Here is a 15,441-nt window from a genome sequence, read left to right as displayed (position 1 = left end):
CCTGCAGATTCATACGCTCACTAAGGAACTCTGGTTTGTCCTGATCCATGGCCATGAGCTTGCCCAGGCTGCTCACTTTGTCCATCAGGTATTGGTTGGACACTTCAGTGTAGGTCGTTGAAATCATGTGGACCAGACTGGCGATGTTGGAGGCTTGAAAGGCCTGATTGTACAGGAGGTCTTTGTTAAAGAGCTTGTCATTGTAAGTAAGTTGCTTTGTATCCTCAGATGTCTTGACAAAGTTGTGCAGTGTCTTGCTGAGGCTAATTTTGACGATGTTGGAGACCATCTGGAAGAAGAGCACCATCTTCTCCCACTGCTCTTTGACTCTGCCCATGGCGTCCAGACCCTTCACCAGCATCTTGATGGTGGTCTCAAAGTCAACCTCTTTGATTTTGCAGTTCTGCATTTCAACCAGAACCTCAGTCAGCTCCTTCTGGTTCTTCTCCATGTTCTCCACACTCTTTTCATATTGCTCCCGTGTTTGTTTGAGTTGTTCTCGGCTCTGCTCGATTTTGAAACGGGCATTATCTGCTGCACTCTGGCTTGCTGATTTGCTGCCTGAGCTGTGGCTCTGTGCTTGATACATCATCGGTGGTTTTGGGGTAAAAGCTGGAGAGCCTAAAACTTTTTTGCTCTTCGAGTCAAAACCAAGGACTTCATTATTCAGTGCCTTAATCTTCTTGATCAGCTTTTTAGTTGTTGCCTCATCCCACTTCTGATCAGGGGAATACGTTGCCAGCTCTTCACATATGTCAAGCCCCCTTTGACAGATTGAGAGAACTTTCTCACTTGCTTTTCCCCGTGGCAGCTTCCCCACTTCTGTAAAGATCCTTATGAATTGACTCTCAGTCCATTTGGTCTTTGGACACTTTTTCTCCTGGTCATACAGGTTCTTCCAGTCTATTTTGTTTCCACTGACAAACTGTGTAAGAGTTCCTACAATATTCAGAATCTCCCCAGACTTAGTATAGACTTTCATTTGTGTGAACTCATCAACATTCTCCCCTGAGTGTTGTTGGGTTTTTCTTTTCTGACGGGGTTTGTGTAATTGTGTTATGCCGGAAATCAGTTTTGCTGGAGCATTCAGGACTCCTGTTACAGCAGTTGAGAGACCTTCAACAAAATCCATGCCAATCATCTCCCAGCCAGAGGGAAGAGACTTCATGGATTGTTTGAACGTTGCTTGTGCTTCGTCCAGCTCTTTTTCCATGGCCTTCATTGCTTTCTGGGAACGTTCATTCAGAAGTTGGGCAGTCTTCTCCCTTAATTTGGACTCTTCCAGTTTCATCTTGGCCTGTTCCAGCTCTTCTCCATAAAAGTGTTGAGCGTTGATACAGGCCTCCAGCAGCTCCTGGATTAAATTGATCACATCAGAATACTTGTTTTTTACACCGTCTGCCAGTGCCACACAGTCGTCTGCGATTTCACGAATGCTCTCCAGTTGATTTGGCAGGACCTTTTCGATAACTTTATCACTGCCGTTAAAAAGAGTGTTGACCGCTGCCTTCATGTAATCAGGGACTGTTCCTGTGTGAAGGCGGATTTGATCCATATTCACGTGGGCTTCATTGAATGCATGCCAGCCTGAGTTACAGATCTGCATGAGACAGGCCCTGAAGGAGTCTGGGTATCTGATGTACTTGAAGCCATCTTTAGGGGCGTTCTTGTTGATGGAGAAATCTTTAACTGAGGAGATGAATACAAGCTCCCCCATGATGGCAACGGAGAGGGGAGCAGGAGTCAGATACTGCTCCCAGTTTGCATTGGGTTGCATCAGCATCATGGTGGTTTCTCGCATCTGTGCTGCAGTGGTGAGACTTTGAGTGGTCTTTGCAACTTGGTCAGCCATGTTTTCTGTTGAAAAGAGGAGAAACAGGAGTTGTTAGGTAATCTTTCACTCCATACACCGAAGTTATTCTGGGTTGCATGTTGGTGGAAAATAAGAAAAGAGCACATTTTTAACAATTTTGACATTTTTAAACTCCAGTGTTTGTAATATTCAGTACAGTTTGTCAGTTGATCAAGGCCACATGACCTTTTAAAATTGGGTCATCTCAGTCAAAATGTAGAGCGCCAAATACCAAAACCAAATTAATCAATTTAGCAAGAAAAAATAATAGTTACATTAAATTCAATTCAGTATTATTTAAATGGTGCCAAATTCACCCAGGGCTGTGTTCCCATCCATCGCCCCTTCAACGCCATGGTGAAGTTTGCTGCTGACACTACAGTGGTGGGCCTCATTGCTGGCAACAATGATTAAGAGCTATGTAGGATACAGCTTGGGACTAATCATGATGTTAGATAAATGGCTTGTGGGAGAGTGGAGGCTCTCTGCCTTACACACCACTGCTGAAAACCAAACCTGCGATCAGAGCCTCGGACCTGGTGTCACAGCTCTCGACTCTGTGGCACCACGAGTCCATGACACAAACGTGTCCCGTAAACCGTAATCTCATTGATGACAGATAAAACTACAAAAATACACACATCGTAACATGTACATTATATGAAAATCCATCGATCCACTGATTGATTAATAAAGGCTTAAGTGAAAACAAATGCACACAACCGAGGAGGGTGAACAAAACAGTGGAGATTGTAGATTGGCTAAATGATGCAATTTGTAAAACTACAAGAGTCGTATTTTGATCAACATTTCGTCCTAAATCACTCATAAGCTGTGTAATAAGCGGGATAATGTAGAGTTAGTCTGTTGTTATGGAGAAATAAAGACTGAGACATGCTTCATCATAGCCCATACAGTCTGTAGCTGTGCCTCGGTCCCCTGTAGGTCCTCAAGATGGCGCTGCATGATTTGGCACTTTGACTGACAGACGAGCCATCCAACCAAAGTTGTCTGAGATGAATTTGATTGTGTGGTATATTGATGTGTTGGTAGGACCAATTTTGTCCCCTGTTCCTTACACAGATGACCAAATTTTGTCATTGATATGTCAAATCACATTGATTACTGTCTAATACTAACCAGATATACTTAGATTTTTATAATTTAGCCAAATTTAGCCAAAAATTAGCCACCTGGAACTGTACCTTTAATATCAAAGATAACTGATTCACTTTGTTGACCTAGCTAGCTAGGTAGTATTAGTGTTTGCTATGCTAACTATACCTGGTCCCTAACATTGCAAACATTCGCAGGACTATTTACAGAAAATGGTTGTGTGACAAGTGGAGGGTGGAAAGAGTGTGTTGCCCACCTGGGTAGGAAATAATTCTAGTGACATTAAAGGTCATGCTAGGTTTGAAAATACCACAGGGCAAGATCATTTTTTTGTAAATGAAATTTACAAATGAAAACTTCACAAATTATCAGTGGATAAAAGTCAATTGAAGGCACCAGCCATACTGTAAATCACGTAATCCCCCCTAACTCCCTAACAATGTCCAGAGGCATTTTATACATTGTTTTATGCTGGCTTTTGTCAAGTCTTTTTTTTTCAAGAATAAAATATTCTGTCACAATTGTATGTTTTGCATGTGCAAACGTCAAACGTGCATAGATGAGTACATAATGTGTGCGTGCAGGCGCTCATGCTCACGCTTCATGCCACCCCACCATGAGTCAGTGCCCCCCTTGGGCCACCCCTATCAAAAATGTCTGGACAGCCCCTGCTCTACCACGTCGCTGCCCATGTGCAGCAAGTACAAAATGAGCCTGGTGACGCCCAGTAATCTGACACCATACCCACTACGTTGCGCAATGCTCTGTCTACTGAACTCTCCAGAGTTCACTGGAGTATTAGGCTATACTTGTAGCTGCATTGCTCTCATCCATTTAAAACAATGGTGAAGTTTGTTCACCCAGAGTTGTACCCTAATAAATATGAAGTGATAAGAAGGAAAGACCACACTACACATGAAGCACTGATCACGGGTGTAACAGACTAGAGCTGCTCCATTATTTTTGAACAACATTGATATTAGTGCAAAAACACTCATGTTTGTCCTGATTAAATACTATTGACTGATAACACAAAAATACTGTGTCCCTGTTCTCAGAAGTTTTAGTTTCATGAATATTGCATACGTAGTTTTATTCCATACATATAGATTTGGCAGATTAAGTTACGAAGAATGTAGCCCTACATTATAAAATCACTTACCTTTTCTGTTGTCGAATCTCTGGTTCAGTTGAGAAGTGTGGACTGAACTCCTCTCAAATCGCCTCCTTAAATGCAGATCTGAGAGAGCCCCTCCTCCCAGCACTCATCTCATAGTCTCCTCCTCCTGTTTCCTTTCCCTTTGTTCCATTATAGATGAAATCTAATCTATTCTTGTTTTCACAGACTCATAGTTCACATTTTGTGTCATCCATTTTGAGATTGTTTCAGACACACACTATTGCAGTTATTACAGTTAATTCTGACAAAGAAAAAATAGCTTTCACCAGCTGGAAACTCTCATACTTTCACTTTCACAATTGATAGTTGGAAGTCCCCTGTTTTCCCAGAAACCACATGATCACTGCCCCCACCCCTTTAGCCCAAGCCCTCTTGCCGACCACTATAAATATCTATAGAGACATAAGGGTGAGTGTAAGCTTGTACAGTATCAGCACTGACAGGACAGTTGAGGCTCCATAAAAAGGTTAATTGTGCAAACTATCTAGGACATCTGCAGTTCATCTAATTGTGAGCATGAGGTCAGTGTAGTACAGTTCTTTGAAGTTATTTTATATTACAGTCAATTAGCATCACGGACGCGGCAGAAAAGGCGTCGAGATGGCTGTGGATCAAGCGGGGAGATCCGTGGGCTACACATGCTACTTAGACACAAGCTGGGGCTTGATCAACCCCGGCTGGGTCGCCTGGGCGAGGGTGTATGATGTTGCGAGACCCGAAACACCCAGTGAACCCAGGTTACATCACTGATGATGTGTCTAAGTTGCACCGAATGTGTATATTAGAACTAGTTGAGCTGGCCAAGCCAGTGACCTCCGGGAATAGGCCGGATGACAACCATGAAAAGTATGGTGACTGCTGGAGAGACAGCCGACAACTGGAAAGACAGTAACCGGGGCAGCGAGGGCCAGCAACCCGAACTGCAGCTCCCGCAAGGGCGCACCCACAAACAAGCTACGGAAAACCCTACTGAACTATACCCCCAGGGGTGCCCGAGAGGGGGGGAGGATGAGCACCCCAACAGGACGGACAAACAGGTATCGACCCATGCTAACGAAAAAACGACGATGAGTGCAGTCTGTTCATGTGGCAAAGTCTGCAAGAACCGGCATGGCCTGAAGATCCACCAGGCCAAAATGAAATGTTTGACGGGAAAGCAGGTGGTGCAACGCACAGGTCTAGTACCTGGTGAGACGCAGGAGGAGCAAGGCCGGGAGTCAACCCACAGTGCCCAGGCCCTCCACGCTCCACAAGCCCCATCCTATGTCAAGCATTCAGAACATCGCCGGGTCATGTGGCCTGCTGCCAACAAGGAGAGGGAGTGGCTCCAGTTTGATGAAGATTTGGATCAAGTTCTTGAAGCTACAGCAAGGGGAGATGCAGACCAGAAGTTGCGGGCAATGTCCGCGTTGATCATCAGCATTGGAGCTGAAAGGTTTGGCATAAAGGAACAACAGCAAACCAGAGGTCTAGGGGAGCCAAACAGACGGGAGGTGAAGATTAGCCAGCTTCGGAAGGAGCTTAGACTGCTTGGGCGGCAGTTTAAGCAGGCAAGGGAAGATGAGAAGGCCGGGCTGGCAGAGCTCCGCAACATCCTGAGGAAAAAACTCACCACCCTCCGTTGAGCCGAGTGGCATAGGAGGAGGGGTAGGGAGAGAGCCAGGAAGCGTGCGGCCTTCATCTCGAATCCCTTTGGCTTCACCAAGAAGATCCTCGGGCAGAAAAGAAGTGGCCACCTTGCCTGTACTGAAGACGAGGTTAACAAGTACCTCAGTGCCACCTACAGTGATAGTGCAAGAGAGGAAGAGCTTGGGCCATGCAGGACCTTGATAACTCCGCCAGAACCCACCTCTGCATTTAACACCAAGGAGCCAACTTTGAAAGAAGTTGAGGAGGTTGTCAAAGCGGCGAGAACCAGCTCAGCACCAGGACCCAGCGGAGTGCCATATGTTGTCTACAAGAGATGCCCCAAACTCTTGAAGCGACTATGGACGATCCTCAAAGTCATCTGGAGGAGGGGGAAGGTGGCACAGCAGTGGCGACATGCAGAAGGAGTCTGGATTCCGAAGGAGGAGAACTCGAGTACCATGGAGCAGTTCAGGGTCATCTCACTCCTCAGTGTTGAGGGCAAGATATTCTTTAGTATAGTTGCCCGGCGCATGACGGAGTTCCTTCTGAGTAACAACTACATTGACACCTCTGTGCAGAAAGGGGGAGTCCCAAAGGTTCCAGGATGCATCGAGCATACGGGAGTCGTCACCCAGCTGATCCGGGAGGCACGTGCAGGCAAAGGAGACCTGGCAGTCCTCTGGCTAGATCTAGCCAATGCCTACGGATCCATTCCACACAAGCTGGTGGAAACCTCGCTTGACCGACACCACGTTCCAGGAAAGATCAAGGACCTAATTCTGAACTATTACAGCTGTTTCAGTTTGAGAGTCACTGCCGGAACATCAACATCTACATTTCATCGGCTAGAGAAGGGCATTATCACTGGATGTACCATCTCCGTGATATTGTTTGCCTTGGCCATGAATATGTTGGTGAAGTCAGCAGAGGTGGAGTGCAGAGGCCCACTCACCAACTCAGGTGTGCGGCAGCCCCCCATCAGAGCATTTATGGATGACCTGACGGTGACTACAACATCAGTCCCGGGCTGTAGATGGATCCTCCAAGGCCTTGAGCGACTCATCAACTGGGCCCGGATGGACTTCAAGCCAGCCAAGTCCAGGTCCCTGGTGGTGAAGAAGGGGAAGGTTTCAGATCAGTTTCGCTTCTCACTAGGAGGCATCCAGATTCCATCTGTGGGTGAAAAGCCAGTGAAGAGCCTGGGCAAGATCTACGACGGCACCTTGAAGGACACCGGAGCGCTCCAAGCAACATCTGAGGAGTTGGGGACCTGGCTGACAGCAGTGGATAAGTCAGGCCTACCAGGCAAGTTTAAAGCTTGGATTTACCAACACGGCATCCTGCCACGTCTCCTCTGGCCGCTACTGGTCTATGATGTGCCAATGACCACCACCGAGTGCTTCGAGAGGAAGGTCAGCTGTTTCCTGCGCAGGTGGCTGGGCCTACCGCGAAGCCTCAGCAGCATCGCCTTGTACGGGAGGAACAACAAGCTAAAACTGCCATTTAGCAGTCTGACGGAGGAGTTTATGGTTACTCGAGCAAGAGAGGTGCTGCTGTACAGGGACTCCAGTGACATCAAAGTCTCCTCGGCTGGCATAGAAGTAAGAACAGGCAGGAAATGGAAGGCCCACGAGGCAGTCGACCAAGCTGAGTCCCGGTTGCGACACAGCGAGCTGGTGGGGACAGTGGCATCCGGACGGGCAGGCCTCGGGAGCAACCCAAGACCACGCTATAACAAGGCCCAGGGAAAGGAAAGACGCCAGCTGATCCAGGAGGCAGTCCGAGCAGGGGTGGAGGAAGCCCGCTGCAGTAGGACAGTGGGGATGCGGCAGCAGGGGGCGTGGACCCGATGGGACGGGGTAGCTGAACGGAAGATATCGTGGACAGAGCTATGGAGAGCTGAGCCACACCGGATTAAGTTCCTTGTTCGGTCGGTGTACGATGTCCTCCCGAGCCCATCCAACCTCTTCCGCTGGGGCTTGGCTGAGACTCCACTGTGTCCTCTCTGCCAGAAAGGTGGATCGCTGGAGCACATCCTGAGCTGTTGCTCCAGGGCGCTGGGAGATGGGCGCTACCGCTGGCGACATGACCAAGTGCTGCGGGTCATCGCAGAGGTCATCAGCACAGGGATCTCCACCAGCAAACACCAACAACCAGCAAAGCAGTCCATCACCTTTGTTAGGGCTGGGGAGAAGCCACAGCAGTGCCGGAGTCAAACAGGGGGGCTGCTGGCAACAGCTCGGGACTGGCAGCTGAAAGTCGACCTAGGGAAACAGCTGAAATTCCCGGAGAACATCGCAGTGACCACACTTAGGCCAGACATGGTCCTGGTGTCAGCAACAACAAGGCAAGTGGTCCTGCTGGAATTGACTGTTCCCTGGGAAGACCGGATGGAAGAGGCCTTTGAGAGGAAGAGAGCCAAGTACGAGGAGCTGGCAGGAGAATGTCGAAGCAGGGGATGGAGGACCCGGTGCAACCCCATCGAGGTCGGATGCAGAGGATTCGCCGGCCAGTCTCTCATCAGGGCACTCAAGATGTTGGGAGTGAAGGGACTGCAAATAAGGAAAGCCATCAAGAACATCACGGACGCGGCAGAAAAGGCGTCGAGATGGCTGTGGATCAAGCGGGGAGATCCGTGGGCTACACATGCTACTTAGACACAAGCTGGGGCTTGATCAACCCCGGCTGGGTCGCCTGGGCGAGGGTGTATGATGTTGCGAGACCCGAAACACCCAGTGAACCCAGGTTACATCACTGATGATGTGTCTAAGTTGCACCGAATGTGTATATTAGAACTAGCATCCAAGACATATTGTTTTGTTGTTGTTGTTGTTGTTGCGGGGAAGCGGCCCTAGGAAGCCCCAAGAAAAAGAAAACAGGGTACAGGAGCTGAATATCAAATATAACTTTAGTAACTGCAGAGGTGTCGGCATGTCAAGCAATAACTATTCACACAGATTTTTGTAATTATAATTGAAAACATTGAAATGATGAACAATCCAGAACACAGTGCATGGAGTGCTGCTTGGGTGTAGCAAAAAGGGTTTCCCTCAGGTGCTCTTCAGTCAGGGAGATCCAGGAAAAGCTTACAAAGAGAGAACTCATTGAAATTATGTATTTGACCTGTGACATGCACTTTCCAGGCTTTGTAATGGAAATCCTTAATACAAATCAGACCAAGAGACACATTCCCTTAGTGTTTATTCTTCAGCAGGTCATCCTCCAACATTGTTCTGTCAACTTTTCTCCTGTATAAGATGATCAAAATATTTGTTTTCATTTTGCAGAGATCAAGCATCCAGCTGTAACGGTACGTATTAGACTTTACTGTACTGAAATTTCACACTGTGTCACACGTACTAAATTAAACCATGTCTGCAGTAAATCACAGAGAATTTGATTTTGCACTTTCATTTCATCATGATCATTTCTCATTCCTTTTAATGACACATATTAAACCTCAGGTCGACTTTCAGACACTTTACACATCATAGAGGAAACATTTGGAAGCAAATAAACTGCTTTTTCTCCCTCGTTAGTCCTGGTGTCTGTGTTCTGAGGATCAGTGTTAAAGTCCAAGTGATAGGCTAAACCTAGACGCATCTAAGTCATAAAAAACATGAGTGAAGTCCAATGAGGTAAAGATTACAGAAGGTGACAAAACACCTTGAGTTTCCTTGTTGGGTACAACATGTTCGTCAACTTAGCATATGTGGCTGCAAAGGTGACATGTGTCCTACTGACCCCCTGAGAGACAGGTTTAATCAGCAGCTTCTCTGAAAGACTAGATCCAAAATCCACCGTCTTCACTCCAAGTTTGAAGTCCTTCCATCAGGCCGTAGATTCAGAGTTCACCAAGTGCTACAGGACAGAAAACTCTGACATCACACAACTGTTACCTAAGGTTTTTGATGTTTTTTAACAGTGTTTGGTTTTTGGTTTTTTTTAACTGATGTAGGCCCTATTTGGTGAATTAAGCATCACACTAATTTAACAGTGGACTCTCCTCAGATTTTTCTGTTAAGTAGTAAGCTTTCACCTTTTCCTGACCTCTACATCACAGGGGTTAAATGCTGTCATTCCGACATCTCACCATTTAGACATCCCACCACTTCGACATACCGCTATTCCGACACGTGAACGTCCCACCATTCCGACAAGGCTTTAATATAAGGAAATATGCGTTACTCAACAGGTGACTCCCTTCTTTAAGACGTGCTGATAGAGGAATACACACATGGTTGTGCGTAATTACACAGCAGAGCGCAGACAGGGACTAGTCTGCCTGTCTAGCCTCTACCGGGTCTTTTTTAGTAAACTTAACCAACTCCTTTATTCATTGCCCAAGCCCAACCAGTGCAAAATCTTTTTGGGGAAAAAAATATGCTATCAAAGGAATTGTAAAAAAGAAAAAAACACCGTCATTCCGACCATAGAAATCAAAAATTGTCTGAATGACGGGACGTTTGATAGAAAATAAAGTGTTGCCATTTAGACAATTAGAGGCCAATGTCGGACTGGTGAATGGCGGTTGCCCCCCCATCACAGGTCTGCAGGGCAACATGTGGAGTTGAGGCGTCTGGCCCAGGCTCTGATTTAACCACTGAAGAGTGGACTCTCTTCCTTCATCACTGTCTCAGAGATCCTCCTCAGTATTGAAGCAGACATGGTTCCTCCTGACTGCCAGACCTTTGATGATATCAGACAACAGATTGAGAACATGAAGCAGCAGATGGAAGAGTCAGAGGGTTTAGCCAAAACAGAGCTTCAACAGGTGGATAGGGCAACTGAGACTCTCACTGCAGAGCAGAGTCAGTTAGCAAAGCAGAAAAAAACAGAAAACTGAGGAGTTAAAGAACTTGAATACAGAGCTGTCGTCCCTCCAGTCCACTCTAAGCAGTTACAAAGAAGCTCTAGAGACAGAGGATAAAATTAGACGAACAGTCACTCAGCTGGGGTGACTGTTGATATTTCACCACTGACAGTTGAAAAAAACATTTCCCCAGAAATCACATGATCACTGCCCCCACCCCTTTAGCCCAACCCCTCCTGCACCACTGTAAATATAAGAGCCTGGTGTAAGCTTGTACAGTATCTATCAACACTGACAGGACAGCTGAGGCTCCATAAAAGGTAATTGTGCAAACTATCTAGGACATCTGCAGTCTATGTTATTGTGAGCATGAAGTCAGTGAGTGCAGTACAGTTCTTTGAAATCATTTTATATTACAGTCAATTAGCATCCAAGACATATGTTGTGTAGATGTTGTTGTTGTTGTTGTTGTTGTTGTTTGCACGGGCAAGTTACTGTAAGAAAATATCATTTTCAATCTGCCTTTAAGTGTCACACTTGTGTCGCACACACACACACACACACACACACATAGAAAAGCAACAAACGGGGTGAAGTGGGGAAGCAGCCCTGTATAGGAGGGAGGCCCCAACAAAGAGAAAACTGGGTACAGGAGCTGGATATCAAATATTACACAGAGGTCTCTGCATCACACAGATTTCTGTAATTATACTTGGAAACGTTAATATATGTATTTGACCTGTAACCTGCACTTTCCAGGCTTTGTGATGATGTCTTCGTCTGGAAATCCTTAATACAAATCAGACAGACAAACACATTCCCTTCAGTCTTTAGTGTTTATTCTTCAGCAGGTCATCCTCCAACACCGTTCTGTCAACTTTTCGCCTGTATAAGTATTTGTTTTCATTTTGCAGAGATCAAGCATCCAGCTGTAACTTTGAGATCATGGATAGTGTTGTTTATTATGGGTACGTATTAGACTTTACTGTACTGAAATTTCACACTGTCACATGTACTATATTAAACCATGCCATTGCCTGCTGTATGTCACAGAGAGTTTGGTTACACAATTCATTTTATCATGATTATTTCTCATTTCTGTTAATTAGACCTATTGAATTGAACTGGAATTTTAAGTGAATCTGGCTAATTAATCTGTTTGGTGAATTTACCATTACATTAAAATTTCGCGGTAGCCTCTCCTCAGCTCTTTCTGTTATGTAACTAAGCTTTAACCCTTTCCTGTCTACATCACAGGTCTGCAGGGCAGCAAGTGGAGCTGAGGAGTCTGTCCGAGACTCTGATTGTACCACTGAAGAGTGGACTCTCTTCCTTCATAACGGTGTCAGAGCTCCTTCTCAGTATTAAAGCAGACATGATCCTTCCTGAATCCCAGACCTTTGATGATATCAGGCGACAGATCATGAACATGAAGCAGCAGATGGAAGAGTCAGAGCGCTTGGCCAAAACAAAGCTTGAACAAGTGGATAGGGCAACTGAGACTCTCACTGTAGAGCAGAGTCAGTTAGCACAGCAGAAAAGTCAGAAGACTGAAGAGTTGAATAATTTGAATATACAGCTGTCATCACTCCAGTCCACTCTAAACAGTTACAACCAAGCTTTAGAGGCAGCCAGGAGAAACCTGCAATCAGCAGAAAACACCCTGAGTGACATGACAGCAAAGAGGGATGAAGCACAGAGGGTACGAGATGCAGGGATTGGGATCATGTTCATCCCAATTATTGGTACAATTGCTGGTAAGTGAATACACCACGTTATTAGTTATTTTTAACATAATAAAATGATCACTGTATGTATCCCACTGAATTGAAAAAGGGGACTGTATAGTTAGGCTGTAGCCTATAGTTTTCTGTCACAATATTTGTCAGAAATGTGTTTAATCATTAATCTCCTTTAATTTCAGGAGCAGTTATGGTTGGTGTTGGTCAAATAGACCTTAACCAGTACTCTGATGCTGTGGACTCAGCTCGTCGAGAAGTAGGAAACTCTGAATCCTCAGTGAACTCATATTATAACGAAGTGCAGCGCTACAATTCCTTGATCAGTCAAGCTCGTCGTGACATCTCAGCAGCTGACAATAAGATTCGTGAGACAGAAGCCAAACTTCGTGACATGTCTGAGAAGCGTAGGGTTGTTGCTGATATTCAGGATAAAATGAGACAAGCGGTCACTCAGCTGGGGCTGCTGAGCGGGGTGGGGAGCGTGGCCGAGCTGCAGACCCGACGTCTCATCCTGCTGGGGCCTGTGGTGAAGCTGATGGAGGAGATGACAACAAAACTGGTTCAGATCAGTGGGAATGAGCTGCTGTACAGGGAAGGTATACCGAGCCTGGTGGAGAACATGAAGAGAAACCAAAGAAAACTCAAAGAACTTGCTGACAGTGCCGATCATGATGAATTTTGATTACAAATCTCTCCATCTTTGCTTTGACATAGTTTGCTGTTTGTGCATCTATTAAGATGTTGACCTGACTTAAGATACCATGTAGCCTACTTTATTATTCAAGATAACATTTTATATTAACACTGATATTTGACAGTCATGTCATAGGTATTGTCAAAGCAGGTTGAGGTTCCCGGGCTCAGCCTTCAGAGGGAATTTTTTTTGATAAAGTGTCCTGTGATTTTTGCTATTTTATGATATTATGATCTAGATGACTAGTGTTAAAGACAAGGAAAGATGGTCATATGGGATTTGCAATTGTATCTAATGGTAAGATCAGGATGAGAAAGTGATGTGCTTGATAACACAGATACTTGCTGTAACTTGTTGAAGAGGGAAGCAGGAATGCCTCTCCTACTTCCCTATTCAACAAGTTACAGCAAGTATTTCATCAGTTCAGATTTCACCATATCTCTCAATACAGCAGAGAACACATCACTTTCTCATCCTCTTACCATTAGATACAAAGGTTAAGATATGAGGAACCTGTGACGTGTCCGCGAGACAGGCTGAGGCAGGTCGAGGAGAAAAGGCCACAAGGTCAGTAAAAGTGGCAGAGATTTGAGTGGGGGAAGTACCGTTGAAGAATGATGGAGAAAGAAGGAGTGTGTGTCAGGACCGGGCGCAAGAACAAAGGTGGTCAGACCCTACTCCTGCGAGGACCCCGAGAACTGGTGCAGTTGTAGAACTTAGCCATTCAACTTGGAGAAAAAAAGGGAAAGACTTGCACTCAGTGATTTGGTCTTGGGTGGTCCCCACACTCTCTGCCATCAGGGTTGGCCTAGCCTGGTGAAGAACCGCCTACTAGAGTCAGAGTTAGCTCATTCCTCAATCCTCAGCCTGAACCATCCGGCAGCCTATTCATCAGAGGCAGGGTTGATTCATAGGGAGAAATTGATTTGATAATTGTGTTGTGTGTGTGCTCTGATGCCGCTTTGTCTCTGAATTTCTGCAATAAAAATTCAACCTAAAAGACAAGAGAAATGTTATCCTCATCTTTGAGTCTGAGGGTTTAGTTCAATTATTACTGGGATGCTGTCCATGATGTAAAAAGCTAAGCATTAGCGCACACAACATCTTTAAGGCTCTTAAGGGTTATTCTAGTTTTGTGTCCACTTGAGAATAGGTAAACAGGTCCCTAGGGTTGTTTTTCCAAACCCTTAAATTGAACCTAGCCAATAACAAGATCAACAAGTGTAGCATCCCCGGCTAAATGATGGTCGGACTCTCAAACTGATGGTTCACAATGTTTTATTCCTTGGACCGTATTCAATGTAAACACACCGTAAGAGCTATGAAAAGAAGAAAACAAAATACAGTTACCTTTACTCTTACTTGAAATTACCTTTAACTGCCTTTATCTTAAACAATCATGTAAGTTGACTCTCTTTTTATCTAATAAACTTATTGTAGACTCACAGGTTTTACTCCATGAATTTAAATATATATATATATTTTAACTGCTACGATTGATGTTACAGTCATGAGGGAAAATTCACATTTTAACTGAAAGACAACCTCCCATAGAGTGCAATATAAAACAATATTTGACATGAAATTAGCATTTTTAACCGTTCGTTTTTAACCCAATAAACAGTTTTTAACCTTAGCAGACCTTATATAAAACAGACAAAATACGTCCTGTTGCATTACCAAAACAACCTACGAGTTAGCTTATAGCTTCATCTCACTTCAATACAGACCGACACGGCAGCTTGCCGATGCTAATAGTAGCTACCGCTAACCACAATACGCTTTATGCATGAAAATATCAACGGCAACCAAAACTCGAGCCGGACATAAATATAGCATGAAATGGTAACAAAACAAACCTTGTGCCCCTTATTAGCCAGGTGCTAGGGCGTTTCATGTGGGTTAGGCACACTTTGCTTGCTTTTAGCATTGAAGACACTCCTTTTGCCTTGCAGACCAGACACACTTTTCCTTCTGCCGGTAAACTCCGAAGCACCGGATGTGTACGAGGTCTCGGCGAGACGCTTTCAAAATAAAAGCACTGAATATCCGTCTGCTTAATATATAAAAAATAAAAGCCTGGCTTTAAAGAATGTTACTAAGTAAACATAAAAACACATTTATAAAAATACTATGCTCATATTAAAGCAATACTTACCGATCTGGCATTTCACTCAGCACAGCACAAACATTTGAAAATCAACAGCTCCACCTCCCTCACAAGTCCCACCCACCTCTCCCTCCAGCCGCATCTCCACGAGCCCCCTCCCTCCCTGCTGCATGCGTTGGCATGGCAACGGTAAACAGAACAGGAACGCGAGTGAAACGGGAACAACACAAACAAACACAACACCGGAGTTTTAAACCGTATAAACGGACTCAGTGATGATGACTGATGAGTTTTATAATAAACTG

General features: G+C 45.2%; 1 protein-coding gene across 1 annotated transcript; it reads left to right on the top strand.

The window, feature by feature from the left end:
• Positions 1–10,893: 10,893 nt before the first annotated feature.
• On the top strand, positions 10,894–13,939 carry LOC310993640 (uncharacterized protein). Its single transcript, XM_083982054.1, has 4 exons — positions 10,894–10,910; positions 11,505–11,558; positions 11,848–12,347; positions 12,515–13,939. Exons 2-4 carry the CDS (start codon positions 11,536–11,538, stop codon positions 13,012–13,014), a joined length of 1,023 nt encoding a protein of 340 aa, XP_083838180.1. The 5' UTR covers positions 10,894–10,910; positions 11,505–11,535; the 3' UTR covers positions 13,015–13,939.
• Positions 13,940–15,441: the final 1,502 nt, after the last annotated feature.

Source organism: Trachurus trachurus (genome assembly GCF_905171665.1).
Source record: "Trachurus trachurus genome assembly, chromosome: 11".
In the NCBI taxonomy this organism is placed as follows: domain Eukaryota; kingdom Metazoa; phylum Chordata; class Actinopteri; order Carangiformes; family Carangidae; genus Trachurus; species Trachurus trachurus.
The sequence above is the reverse complement of the archived record's forward strand: the minus strand, read 5'-3'. Positions and strand labels throughout refer to the sequence as shown.

Coding starts and splice junctions, on each gene's coding strand:
- LOC310993640 (XM_083982054.1), top strand. CDS start 11,536: ATGGATAGTGTTGTTTATTATGG. Junction 11,559..11,847: donor GATAGTGTTGTTTATTATGG/GTACGTATTAGA, acceptor TCTACATCACAG/GTCTGCAGGGCAGCAAGTGG. Junction 12,348..12,514: donor AATTATTGGTACAATTGCTG/GTAAGTGAATAC, acceptor CTTTAATTTCAG/GAGCAGTTATGGTTGGTGTT.